This window comes from Durio zibethinus, chromosome 16 (genome assembly GCF_047325235.1).
Source record: "Durio zibethinus cultivar Kanyao isolate XHJ-2024 chromosome 16, ASM4732523v1, whole genome shotgun sequence".
In the NCBI taxonomy this organism is placed as follows: Eukaryota; Viridiplantae; Streptophyta; class Magnoliopsida; order Malvales; family Malvaceae; genus Durio; species Durio zibethinus.
This window is the reverse complement of record NC_143177.1, coordinates 22,919,323-22,932,931: the sequence shown is the minus strand read 5'-3', so window position 1 is coordinate 22,932,931 and position 13,609 is coordinate 22,919,323. Positions and strand designations below refer to the sequence as shown.

The 13,609-nt window shown below is 30.8% G+C and overlaps 1 protein-coding gene and 2 pseudogenes across 5 annotated transcripts; 1 reads left to right on the top strand and 2 right to left on the bottom strand.

Annotated features, from left to right (window-relative positions):
* Positions 1-1,069: 1,069 nt before the first annotated feature.
* Positions 1,070-1,768, bottom strand: LOC111298705 (uncharacterized; annotated as a pseudogene). Its single transcript, XR_016328744.1, has 2 exons — positions 1,342-1,768; positions 1,070-1,243 (listed from the first exon to the last, which is right to left on the bottom strand). The product of XR_016328744.1 is annotated as an uncharacterized LOC111298705 (transcript).
* On the bottom strand, positions 1,070-3,906 carry LOC111298704 (pentatricopeptide repeat-containing protein At4g33990 pseudogene; annotated as a pseudogene). Its single transcript, XR_016328743.1, has 2 exons — positions 1,342-3,906; positions 1,070-1,243 (listed from the first exon to the last, which is right to left on the bottom strand). The product of XR_016328743.1 is annotated as a pentatricopeptide repeat-containing protein At4g33990 pseudogene (transcript).
* Positions 3,907-7,422: 3,516 nt separating this feature from the next.
* On the top strand, positions 7,423-11,887 carry LOC111296197 (ABSCISIC ACID-INSENSITIVE 5-like protein 7). Of its 3 annotated transcripts, none has more exons than XM_022890361.2 (5): positions 7,423-7,674; positions 8,647-9,775; positions 10,597-10,668; positions 10,757-10,786; positions 11,520-11,887. In XM_022890361.2, the coding sequence occupies exons 2-5, from the start codon at positions 8,696-8,698 to the stop codon at positions 11,592-11,594; spliced, it is 1,257 nt and encodes a 418-aa protein (XP_022746096.2). In that variant the 5' UTR covers positions 7,423-7,674; positions 8,647-8,695; the 3' UTR covers positions 11,595-11,887. The 3 variants fall into 3 exon arrangements, with proteins under 3 accessions (XP_022746096.2, XP_022746079.2, XP_022746090.2); XM_022890355.2 differs by lacking the exon at positions 7,423-7,674 and adding an exon at positions 7,816-8,109; XM_022890344.2 differs by lacking the exon at positions 7,423-7,674 and having other exon boundaries at positions 7,677-9,775.
* The last annotated feature ends 1,722 nt before the right edge of the window (positions 11,888-13,609 follow it).

The following is a 13,609-nucleotide window of genomic DNA, read 5'->3' as shown; positions in this document are numbered from 1 at the left end:
TGCATTATGATGCGGCGCCTTTTGTTGCACGATTCGGTGATTGTTCCTACTGGAGGAGAGTTAATCGCGTAATATGTAACGCCTAACAAATCACGTGGGCAATGCAACACTATAATTACGCATAATTGTCTTTGGATTAGAGTAAAACTCTAATTACGGGATGTGAAATTTCAAACCTTTTTTTATTTGAAAAAATGGGATTCGAATTTTTACTTTTTAATTAAATAAATCATACATCAAATATCTGATTTTTTTAGAAGTATTTTATATTTATATTTTTAAATTTTAGTAAATAATATTGTTGTTTTCGCTCTTGGAACACGATTATCTTATTAGACGTTTCAACAAAAAAATTTTTTTTGAGTGTCTTGTTTGGGTAAAAGGTGAAATCATGTTGTATTTTTATTTTTACGACATATAACCTTAACTAATCATGAAATTTTTTCATATCATTAAATTCTAGTGAAAAATAAGAACAAATAAAGATACAAAAATAAGAATATTAATTTTGTTCATATTTATTGAAAATTTTAATTTTTTATATGAATGAAAATGAAAATGAGTATTATATTATGGATATAAAAATATAAATAAGTTTGATTTTAAATTTTTATTGAATATAAAAATAAAGATTGATAATATAACATCCGTTTCGTATTTATATTATATATATATATATTTATATATATATTTAATGTATAAAATTTTTATTAAATAATATAAATTATTATTTTAAATTAATTAAAATTAATATATTTTTATTAAAAGTATATATATTTTATATATTTATAAAAAAATTATTTAAATATACAAGATAAAAATTTAAAAAAAATAAAAATAATTATTTTTTAATTTATTTTTTTAAAAATTATGAGTATGAAAATTATTTATATTCGTTAAATATTCATTAAAATAAAAAAATAAATTTAAAATATCCATTAAATTAGATATAGATATAAATATAATATAATATAAACATTTGAAAATAAAAATATTTCATGTTACTTATATATATCTTAATCATTGATATTCTTATACGAAAATAAATATAATTAAAAAAATAGATATCGGAAGGAAGAATGCTCTATCAATCATTTAAATCGAATCAACTACATAAAATACTGTCATGTTTCTATAAAAAAATAACCACAAACAATAAAAATCCGGGGCAATTTGATTCTCCTGCCTGCCACCACTGGCGCCCATTGCCGCAACCCAGTATTAACTGTCTCTGGATCGTCGCCTATAAGCCAATAATTCGCATCAAACAATTAAGAATCCTCGACGAAATGATATTTTGATTGAATATAATATACTTTTACTTTTAATACTAAAATTTACCTTGATCAATTATCGTGCTAATGCTACCAGAATCACTGAAAGACTACATCGACGATGTAGACGAAGACATTGACAATCTACCGCTATATTGATGATTGATGGAGCAGTAAAACGGCAAAGCAGGTAAAATATCGGCTTACTTTGGGTCCAATTCAGGTGAGTCGGGTTCGAACCAAAAACCTAACTCGATACAGCCTTTGAGCTCCTCCAGATCATCGTTCGTGAAGCTGTGGGTACGGCGGAGCCCCACGCCATAGCTTTCCTCCCGCCTGAGCCACGCCTCGTCTCGCTCCGCGTCAGAGGACCATGACCGCTGATTGTACAAAGGCCGTGGTTGTGAGGGAGGAGGTTGCGAAGGCACGTAACGTCTCCGCATTGGGATCACCGCCGTGTCAGGACGCTGTTTCGCGGCGGCTAGGGAAAGCATTCATTTTTCCTTTGGCCTTGTCTGATGTGTATGCTCAGACTTTACCGAAAATCAATCCAACAAAAAATTTACTCAATCCTACTTGCAATCCGTTGTCTCCCAACTCCTCAACTACTCGTACATGTCCTCACCTTTCGGATGGCTTTGATTTCCTGTATAAAAGACATCAACCTTGTTATTAACCTTGATCGAGCTCCATCCAGGAATCGTCCTCAATCTCCTATCTCTCGTCAGTGCTCTTACTTTATCTACTCCCTCCCATTTCCCGCTATTTGCATAGATGTTTGACAACAGAACATAGTACCCAATATTCTCTGAATCCACTTCAAATAAGCGATCTGAAGCAGAGGCGCCCAAGTCAATGTTTCCGTGTATTCTACAAGCACCAAGAAGGGCACCCCAAACAGATGCATCAGGCTTTACTGGCATGTTTTTTATAAAATTATATGCCATTTCTAGATCTACAGCTCGACCAAACAAATCTACCATGCAGCCATAATGCTTCAAAATTGGCTCAATCCCATATTCTTCCTGCATCACATTAAAGCACCATCGACCCTCTTTAACCAAACCTGAATGGCTACAAACTGAGAGCAGAGATACAAGAGTTATGTGGTCTGGCTTCACCCCCTCTACTCGCATTTCTTTAAATAGCGTCAGAGCTTTATCAGCATGCCCATGAATTCCATGACAAGATATTATGGCATTGCAGGGGACAGAAGTCATTTTGGGCACTTCAAAGAACAAGGACATGGCATCATCTAATTTTCCACGTTTCCCTTACACGTCAATGAGGCAGGTTCCCACAAAGATATCCAAATAGAGAGAGTTCTTAATCAGCTGCCTATGTATCCCTTGTTGCAAGGCTCCAACAGTAGAATAAGCAGGGAGAATGCTCACCCAAGTCGCTTGGTTGGGTGCTATCTCCTTGCACTCTTTCGTCATGTCATATGCTTCCATTGCCTCACTTGCCAAACCATTTTGAGCATAACCAGTGATCAATGTGTTCCAAGAAACCACATCTTTAGCTGGGAGGTTCAAAAACTGCACGCGCAGAATCCATAATACCCAATTTTGCGTACATGTCCACCACTGAATTTCCAGAGAAGACATCTTTCAGAATCCAACCTCTTCTCATGACAAATCCATGGACAGACTTAACACTCCAACAATCACTTAATTGAGCAACAATAGAAGATAGACTCACCAGCGTCAGGTAATCAGGGCTAGTCCAATTAGTTGCATGTTGTAGAACAAACACAATGCTCTATTTGGATCATCATTCTGCTCATAGGCAGCAATTATTGAGTTCCATGAGGCTACATCCCTCACCATCATGTGATCAAAAACCTTGTGCGCATGCTCCAATTTACCAAATTTGTCATACATGTTAATCAAAGCATTAGACACAAACAAGTCAAATTCCAACCCACATTTTATAGCATAGAAACGAATCAACGTCCCGTTTAAAAAATCATCTGATTGTGCACAAATAGGAAGAATGCTAGCTATAATAACTGGATCCATCATTACCCCTTCCAATCTCATCTCATTCAGAAAATCTAATGCCCGTGCAGCATTGCCATTTTGACAGTATACAGAAATCATTGCGTTCCAAGAACCCATATCTCGTACAGGCATATCATCAAACAATACGAGCAGAGCCCACAATTCTGAACCTGGTATATGTATGGACCAAGGAAGCAGTAACAAAGACATCCCATTCAAAGCCAAGTTTTAGAACCAAGAAACGTCTCATTTTTACAAGCTTTTAGCACGGGAGCAAAAGTGTAGAAATCAGGTTGAAGACCAGAGGTCAAGAAAAACTGATAGAAACAATCTAAAGCTTCCCGAAAATGACCACTGCGAACATAAGCAGAAACCATCGAATTCGAAGTATAGACATCTTTAACAGGAATCTGATTGAAAGTGCGACAAGAGAAGGAGACATCATCAAGGTAAGCATAAATATTGACAAGTTTGGGGGAGAAAAGGATGCTTTGAGCTTTCCCGGAAACCACAACAAGGGCATGAAGGCGCTTAGCAAGGTGCAATTGGCTGCAGGATTGGAATAACTCCACACTGGAGACAAGAAACTCAAGTGAAAACCGGGGTATCCAATTAACACAGAACAGCATCCCGAATACCCAATATAGATTCCATGATTTACTATCATACCCAATTTACAGAATTTAAGTTAGATTTTTTAATCTGAAGTTGTGAAATTAACCAGAATCAACAAGTTTTCTGTAGTTTTAAAGGAATTTGCACCCTCATTTTCTCCAATCAATCTCAATGCTCAAAGCTCTCTCAAGTAAACATATATCCAAGAATGAACGAAGGCACAACGTATTGTTAAACTAAATGCAAAAGCAAAGAGGGAATTAAGAAAACAAAAAAAAGGAGGGATTCTTATTTTTAGTTAATTATTTGGATTGAAATGAAGTTAAAGTTTACTTGACTTGCAAATTAAGATAAAGTATTATTCATTGAATGTAAATTTTAAATGTTTTTCAAAGTGTATAGTTTACTAAATTTTTTAATTACTTAACACAAATGATAATTTTTTTTTGAAAATATATTTTCGCTAACATGGCATATGAGACCCATTTCCATTTGATTGTTTGTTGCACCACCTTTTTTGGACGAAAATAAAAGACAAAATAATGGTTTTCATTAGCCATAGTTCCGATTGGAATGAATTTTTATTATCAAAAATTAAATTAAATTTTATAATTATAATATTTAATATGATGAACTTTTTTATATCTAAATTCAATCTAATTTAATATCATATAAATCATATTTTATTCGACTTAAAATTAATAAAATATTATTTTTATTATAAAATATTTTTTAATATAAATATTAAATTAAATAAATATATAAATATAAAATTAAATAATTAATTAAAAATAAATTATATATATTGAGTTAAATTTACTTAAAATCTTATCTCAAATTTTTTATTATTATTATCCAATCCAACCTAAATTTTAATTTTAAAAAAAAAAAAAAAAAACATGAGAGATTGGGTTGGGTTTGAGCCTATTAGATAGGTTAGGCCGTCATCTCTAATTGTCATTATACTTCCTTAGTAGAATAAGGAATATGCTAGATTTTATTAATATCTTAAGTTTAAAATTAATTTTATTTAAAAAAAAAGAAAAAAAAAAAAAAAAAACGCTTATTTATCTCTGTAGCGAACATTGCCTAGCGTTAAAACCTTCGTTTGTCGAGAACAAATTGGATAACATTTATTTTACAATTAATTGTTAAGAGAAAGAAACAAATTTGTAAATATATTATATATTTTAAAAATAATTATATAAATTAATTAAATTAAATTTTAAGTTTTATTTGACAATTATTTTAGTATTGTTGTTACGTCAAATATTAAAAAAAAAAAAACTTGAGTTATTTCATTTTTATTAAATAAATTTTTATATTTTTATTCTACTTAAATAAATTTTTAATTTTTAATTTGTATCTAAATAAAACTCTTATTTTAAATAAAATATTAATTTATATTTAAATTTTATTTAAATACAAATTAAAGATTAATAATTATTTAGATACAAATTAAAAGTTAATAACTTATTTGAATATAAATCAAAATTCATAAAATTATGTAGATATAATAAAAATGTAGGAATTAATTTAAATAAAATAATAAAATTCGTGAATTTGTTCTTATTTCAGCCAAATATTTTCAAAGCATATTTATTGACTATGACTAACCAAATTTAATTCGCCAATTGGATCATCAAACTGAGTAAATAAAGATCATACTTCGAGTATTTGTTGTTATCATGAGATATTTCAACCGCAAAATCTCGTTGAAAAAAATTTTAAATTTTGAATTTATTACTTTGGTCTAAACTTTTTTAATCCACAATTTCTCTAAAGAATAATCCTACTATTTTTTTCTGATTTATGAATGGTTTTTTTTTTTATAATGTGATTAATAATATTTTTAAATTTTATTTATGTTTAATATTATTTAGAAAAATATAAAAGTGCATTTTCACATGGAGTTGATATATTTAAATATTTCACTTTCGAAATATTCATCATAATAATCAAATTTTAATTAATAAAAAATTATCAATTAAATTAATTTTAATGAATAATTTGTGGATTGTTTGATTACCCAAAATATAGAAAGAGTAACAAATATTAATTTTATAAATATTAATTTTTTCTAGCTAAGATTTAAAAATTTAAAAATTAAAGGTATTATTATTTTTTTGAAAATTATAGTTACCCCTAAATCCTTTTATCCTAAATTTTAAATGAATATGTTATATGCATAAAATATTTTTATTTTACAAATTTTAAATACAAAAATTTTTTTATGTTATAATTTTTAAATATCGACTTTAATATCATATTAATTAATTTAAAAATAAATTGACATTGTTATTAATATTTTTTTTATTTAAGATTTTTTATGTTTAATAATTATTTTAAAATTCGATTAATTCAAAATCAATTCAAATCAAATTTCATTAAAAATAATAAATTCTCTCAAATTTATTTTTTTATTTATAAATTTTAAAATTAATATTTTATTTAAAAGAGAATCGAGTTCCCGTTCAAACCATCAGGCATTGGTATCATTACTTATTAAGATAATATACTAAAAGTAGATTATTAGTATAAATTAATAAGAATGGTAGAGGAGACGTACATGTGACGTAATGAAGTTAGACTGTGGAGAATAGGACTGCCAATGTGTGGGCCCACTATTATATAATATGGTACGCATAAGAACGAATATTGGGCAGCCACGTGGTGCACAGGAACCCATCATTGGTACAGATTGCCTATAGGCCTAAGTCAAAATTAAAGAGATGTGAGTGATTCTAAACATACAGCGAATAATGCTTTGTACACTTTTAAATTTTTGTTATAAAATTAAGTGAAATAATTTATTCACCTTTTAATAAATTATATTTTTAACTCTCACACATTCTTTTTCTACTCCTATTCTCATTTTCTTCTTTTTTTTTTACCATTAATGTTAAATTTTTATTGCAAATCATAAATCTTAAATTTAACTGTCTATTTATGTAATTAAAAACAATTTATATAATAATTTAAAAATTCAACACATGTAATTTTTTATAAAAATAATTATTTTTTATGTAATTTAAAACTAGTTATATAATAATTTAAAAATAACATGATTATTTAAAATTTTAAATATTTTTAATTAAAAAATGTTTCAAACATAATTTTTCAACACAAAAAATTTACATTCATGGAATTTAATATGGAAATCATATTCTAGCTAGTCATTCATAATAAATTATTATTGATTTTTAAGATAATAATTTTTCGATGAATGTAAGTTTTTTTAAATTATGAACTTTATTGTTAATTTTGAAAACAGTAATTTTTTTTTGGCCGATAATAATTTGGTAAATTAACAAAATAAAAACCGAAAAATCACGGAAAACATGTGTCCCCTCCTAACTCCAAATATTTGCCATCCGATCACTTTGTCGGAAAGCAGATCTGAGGGTTCTAAATGTCCCATCTTTCTCTACCGCATTGGCTAGACGTCACATCAAGATTTGACTAAATTTCTAATGATTCACGTTGCTCGATCTCCTCGCTTAAGCAGTCTGCCACGTAAATTTTATAATAATTAAACAAAACAAAACAAAGAAAATTACAATTAAATCCACCAAAATTGGGGGCAGCTGCAGCTCCTTAAATTTCGACCCGTGTTGAGGCGGCAGTAGACACTTGTCGCCTCCACGCAGCTAAAGCCGCCTCCTTTCTGCTCAGAGAAACGACACAATCTCTCTCTCTCGCTCAGTCCACGCTCTATCGCTCGATTTTCAACAATTTTTATTTTTATTTTTATTTTTATTTGTTTTCTTTAAAATTAAAAGGTAAAAGAAAAAAGAGTCTTTTTCTTTTTTCCTCTTCCTCTCTCTTCTTTGTTCTTTTCTGTTTTATTTTGTTTTCTTTTTCATTTTTCTTATTTTTGGTCTTTTTTTTATTTGTAGTTTCTTTTTTTTATTTTTTGTTCCAATTTTCTTGATTAAGGAAGCCATTTTGAATTGATTAAGGAAGAGATTTTGTACTAGGAGTTAAAATACCTACTTTTTTTTTTGTTTTTCTGTTCTATAAACAAAGAAAAAATGTTTTCATTTGATTTCTTTTTTTCTTACGCGGGTTGAGTTTTTCTTGATGTACATGCTATTGATAGGTTTTATGATTTGGAATAATGGGTTGTATTTTGATTCTGTTAACGCTTCAATTTTTGTGCTGTTTTCTGGATACGAACGTTCACTAGCATGAGAAAAGATGGCAGTTCGACACTTGTTAGTTGTTGATTAGTTTCTAGCTCCAAGATTGAATTTCTTTTTCCTTTTGGTTTTTTGGATCTGGGTTCTGGAGAAAGATAAAATAACAAAAAATTATTTTCAGAATATTCTTTATATCATCAGAAATTGGGTGGATTTGCAGGACAATTTGTTTGGTTATATCTATGATTGTAGACTTTGTAATACATGCTGGAGAATTTTGAAATTTCGAGATTTAACATGAAAGTTTTCATCTTTATTCGTTCCGATATTTTTTAAGACTTTATTTTCTCTTTTTTTTTTTTTTTGGTATGTTTTAAAGGTTGTGATAGATAGTTATGATTTTATTGCAGTTTGACATTTATGATTTAATTGAATTGGGATTAAAATGTATGCCCATCATTGGAAATGTAATGAGAATGCTATGTACGATTAACTTAAACTTTGCTTGGTTTGGTGAACATTTATTAGATCTTGTGTTTAAGGAAGAAAAAAGTTATGTAAGGGAAAGTGAATGACATAATCATCTCACCTACTCCTTTGTCGGATTTGTAGGGCAATTTGAATTGAGGTCATCTGTGTTTGCTGCTGTTCGAAACAAGAAATGGGATCTCATCTGAATTTCAAGAACTTTGGTGATGCTCCAAGTATGGAAAAGAACGGATCAAAGCCACTGGGGAATTTCCCATTGGCTAGGCAGTCATCCATATATTCATTGACCTTTGATGAGCTTCAGAACACCTTTGGTGGACTTGGGAAGGACTTTGGATCAATGAACATGGATGAACTCTTGAAAAATATATCAACTGCTGAAGAGACTCAGGCTATGATGACAGCTTCATTTCCTGGAGGAGAAGTAAGTGTTTCTGGTGGCAATTTGCAGAGGCAAGGATCATTAACATTGCCAAGGACTCTTAGTCAAAAAACGGTTGATGAAGTATGGAGAGACTTGATGAAAGAAAATGACGGTGCTAAAGGCGTTAGTAGTGTTGGGGGTGGTGGAGGAGCAAATTTTCCACAGAGGCAACAGACTTTGGGAGAGATGACTTTGGAGGAATTCTTGGTGAGGGCAGGTGTAGTAAGAGAAGATATGCAACAGATTGGAATGCCAAATAATAGTGGATTCTTTGGTAACAACTCTGGGTTAGCTTTTGGGTTTCAACAGACTAACAATAACTCAGTTCTTAATCAGCCTCCAATGTTACCATTAAACATGAGTGCAGTCAAATCCTCACAGCTGCAGCAGCAGCAGCAGCAGCAGCAGCAACAACAACCACAGCAACAGCAACAGCCGCAGCCACAACCGCAACCACTCTTTCCCAAGCAACAAATAGTTGCATTTGCTCCTTCTATGCACTCAATAAACACTACACAGATCGCTAGTCCAGGAGCTAGGGGTTCAATGGTTGGAATTGGTGGACCTTCTTTGAATGGTAATCTAGTTCAGTCTACTGGGCTCCCGAGTGGTGGGAGGGGAATAGTTGGTTTGGGATCTCCTGCATGCCAGATATCTTCAGATGTGATTTCAAAGAACAGCGTAGATACCTCTTCTTTTTCACCAGTTCCTTATGTATTTGGACGGGGAAGAAAATGCAGTGCAACTTTGGAGAAAGTAGTTGAGAGAAGGCAAAGAAGAATGATTAAGAACAGAGAGTCAGCTGCAAGATCACGAGCTCGCAAGCAGGTGAGTTGGGTGATTGATCCGCTGAACTTTTTTTCCCTTAAGTTATCAGATATTATTTCTTTCCATGTATAGATTCAAGCTCATTTATGTGGATACTTCTTGTTTAAAAAGTTTGTTAGTTTTAAATTTGTTCCTTGCTAAAAACATGCTACTGAATAAGGATTAGGACAATGCCCTTGCTTTGTTTGTGTGAAAATAGTGGTTTGGTATGGTTTGTAGTTGGTACATAAAATATAAAGCTACTGCAGAGCTACTATGATGAAATGTTCTGCAACTGTCGTTTGGAACAAATTTTAACCAATCTTGCCCAGTGCATCGTTTTCGTTATGGCTTTCTGTTTGTGTTAATATGAAATGTTGCAGCCTGAGTTCATTTCTACTTACTATTCCTGTAAACAACACTATTTTTTGATTGCCGGATTATTTCTGAGATGTATGAGAAACTCTAACCAAACCCTATTTACTGACAAGATTACTGATTGTGCCAATTTAATACACAGCTAACTCATTGTACAAGCCTGCAGCAAAACATGCTGTATATGAGAAAGTAAATTGACAAATTTATGGTGCAGGCGTCTCATATATTGACTCATTTGTTACAGTTGTATTTATTTATCCTTTAGCTCTATGTATCACAAGAATCATTTGGAAATTAAAAATGTTTGTGTGAAAATTGTTTGAAATTGCTAAATCTTGGTGATCCTGGAAGTTCCTTAATTGTCTTTTTGGACTCAACTCCTACAGCTGTATTAATTATTTTAATCTATAGTTTCGCACCAAGTAAAACAACTGATTGTATTAACTGTTCTGAGTTTATGGCAGGCCTATACATTAGAACTTGAAGCTGAGGTTGCAAAACTTAAAGAAATGAACCAAAAATTGCAGAAGAAACAGGTAAGCACTGTCTGCTGCTAAGCTTCTTTGTGTTTTACGGAAAAGGTTGGGTGGATGGCCCTTCTTGACTGTTATTTGGTTGGTGCAGGAAGAAATAATGGTAATGCAGAAAAATCAGGTAATGCTCATTTCTTCCATTTCCTCCTTGTATTTATATTAGCATTCATAAGCAGCAACTAGCTTTTAGGTGTGTTCCAAAGCCTAAAGAAACCGAGATTTTTTCAAACCATAGTATAATGTCTTACGGATATTCATTGAAATGTTATCCTGTTTTGGGATGTTCCCTTTTACCCACTGTAGTTTTTATATGGTGAAAGTAGTAAGCCTCAAAATCTGTATTTTATTATTCTAAGATTAAAAAGAAAATGGAAGTTTTCTCTTTATAATTGGACACGGAAACTAGATTTTTTCAGGGTGATTAGTTGCAATCAATAAAGACCAATTTGTCGTTATGTAAAGAATTGGTTGACTTGGAATCAATTACCTTTCTTTTGCTTCATCATCTCCTTTCCAGCTTTCCTTTTCTCTTGCACTTTTTTTTATGTCAACACAATTGGCCGACCATATCACATCAACAAAACGATGGCAACCTGTTAATTATCTAGCCTGACACATGCTGAATAGCAAATGGTGGATTAAGGAGTCAAAGATGAATCAGTGGAGTTGTCTAGGTTGACAAAATGATAGGGCAGTTACGTAAAGGGTTTGATTATTAGTTGCGTCTAATGTGGATTGACCAGAAACTTAAGCAAGAGATGAATGTTACCCTTTTTTTTTTTTTTTTTCACTAACGTTCCTGTAAAGAGGATACTGCTGATTTCCTACTTCTTTCTGTTGCCTAATTCAAACAGATGTTAGAGACACTGAATCGACCAAGGGGACGGAAAAGACAATGCTTGAGAAGAACACTGACAGGCCCTTGGTAGATTTGGAGCTCTTGATGGTAGAAACATTACTTAAATACACAATCTTGGCCATTGGTACGGTACAAGGATTGCAGTGTGCATCTATTATACGTATCTTGATACTGCAGAGGGGGTAGATAGTGTATGTATAGGAGGAGCAAAAGGGTTTTGAGTTGTAAATTTTGAACTTAATAGTATAATTAGTTTCGTCCTGTAGATTAGACTTTCTCATAGTTATTGGCTTGGTCTCTGTTTGCCTATCTTGATATAACCTTGACAATAAAGGCTTGTAGGACAGTTAAATGTTTGTTCCATTATGGTTTTACATTTTACACTCTATCCAATACATTTCTTTTATGTTTCAAATATCTAGACGGTTGGGGTTGCCTAAAAGATTTAACGCCTTTTTTTCCCTGGTGACTCATGGTGTCTTTGATGGTTTTTGGTTGAAACCATTTTGTTGTTGATGTTGATAATTTGTGTTTCTGTTTCTAAAGCAACCTTGAGAAAGAACAAAAGTCGTGCACGTTTAGTTTCTTATAATTTCGTACTGGACAGATGGCAAAGTCCTAGCTTCATTCAGCGGAATCGTTTATCCCATCTACGTGGATGTCTATCCACCTTTTAGTTTGACTCGTACCCCAAAAGCGTAAACTAGAGATGCCTTTGGCAGAAAAGGACTGCAGAGAAACATGGATTTTAGTAAAAGCTATTAAGCATTAATTTAAAATTAATAAATTGATAGTGAAAAATTTAATCCAGTAAGTCCACATAAAATATAAAGGAGAAGATGAAAAAATTTATTACATGATAAATTAAGAAAAATAATGAAAAAAAAATTGATTTTGATATTATATTAAATATTTTAATTTAAAATTAATTAATAGTAATTAAAAAATTTTAATTTTAATATAAAATTATAAAAAATTAAATATTTATTAAATGTAATATTATATCATTTTAATAGCTCTTATCACTTGTAAATTTAGATAAAATAATTTATCAAGTGATAGATTTAAAAATAATAATAAAAAAAATTAATTTTAATATCATATTAAATATTTATTTATAACTAATCAATAGTAAGTTGAACGATTAACAAAAGCGAATCCAAATATCCAAAAATGCCTATGTTTATAAAAATCTACAAGCTCCTAAAAGACATAAAGAGGCCTAAAACATGGCATATCATAGTCAGATTAGACCCATGTTTCATCTTGTCGAAGAAAGCCGAACAATAATATAACAGTGGAGAATCTGCACCCTTCACTTCACCCCCCCCCCCCCCCCCCCCCCCCCCAATATTACTACGTTATCCGGATTCCCGGAAAAGGTCTAGCTGCAGCTGCAATTTCCAGTTCACATCAGTCGACACACATTATCCACATCAATGTAAAATTAATATTCAATTTGAGATTAAAAGTTTAAGTGATTTTTTAATTAAAAATTTTAATTTTAATTTAATTTAATATAAGATATAATATTTTTAAATTTATTTAAATATGGATTAAATTATGGATATAATTTATATGTGCCGTCAAGTTTATTATCTGTTAATATTTTTGATTAAACTCATTAACTCTAATGAATAAAATATAAAAATTGGATACAGTAAAAATTGATGATCAATAGAAAAGCAGAGAACAAAATTAAACACAATAAATTAGCTTTCAACAATCAATTAAGGGAGGCTAAATAGTAGCAATTCACAATCAAAAATCATTTAAACTCAAAAAAAAGTTGGACAAAGTTTTTGAATCCTTGAAGGGAGGAAAAAATACACTAAAAATCAATTGTTCTGAGAATTTTTTTTGGGCTAAGAAAAAAAATTTTGTTAAGCAATCAACAAAGCAAATTTATCAAAAAGATCAACAATTAACCTCAAATAAGCAATTGATCTAACAAGGGGTTCCAATACACAGCAACAAAATTCTAGAATTCATCAACAACGGTTTTTTTAGGTTTGATTCTTTTTGGGAATTTTCAACAAATTTTTTTTTTTTTTTGGATTTGATTTTGATTTTTGTTTTGGAATT

What these genes read in the sequence shown, in the direction of transcription:
- LOC111296197 (XM_022890361.2), top strand. Translation starts at nt 8,696, where the DNA reads ATGGGATCTCATCTGAATTTCAAGAACTTTGGTGATGCTCCAAGTATG. An exon ending in GATCACGAGCTCGCAAGCAG is followed by an intron (nt 9,776 to 10,596) that starts GTGAGTTGGGTG and finishes AGTTTATGGCAG; the next exon opens with GCCTATACATTAGAACTTGA. An exon ending in AAAAATTGCAGAAGAAACAG is followed by an intron (nt 10,669 to 10,756) that starts GTAAGCACTGTC and finishes TGGTTGGTGCAG; the next exon opens with GAAGAAATAATGGTAATGCA.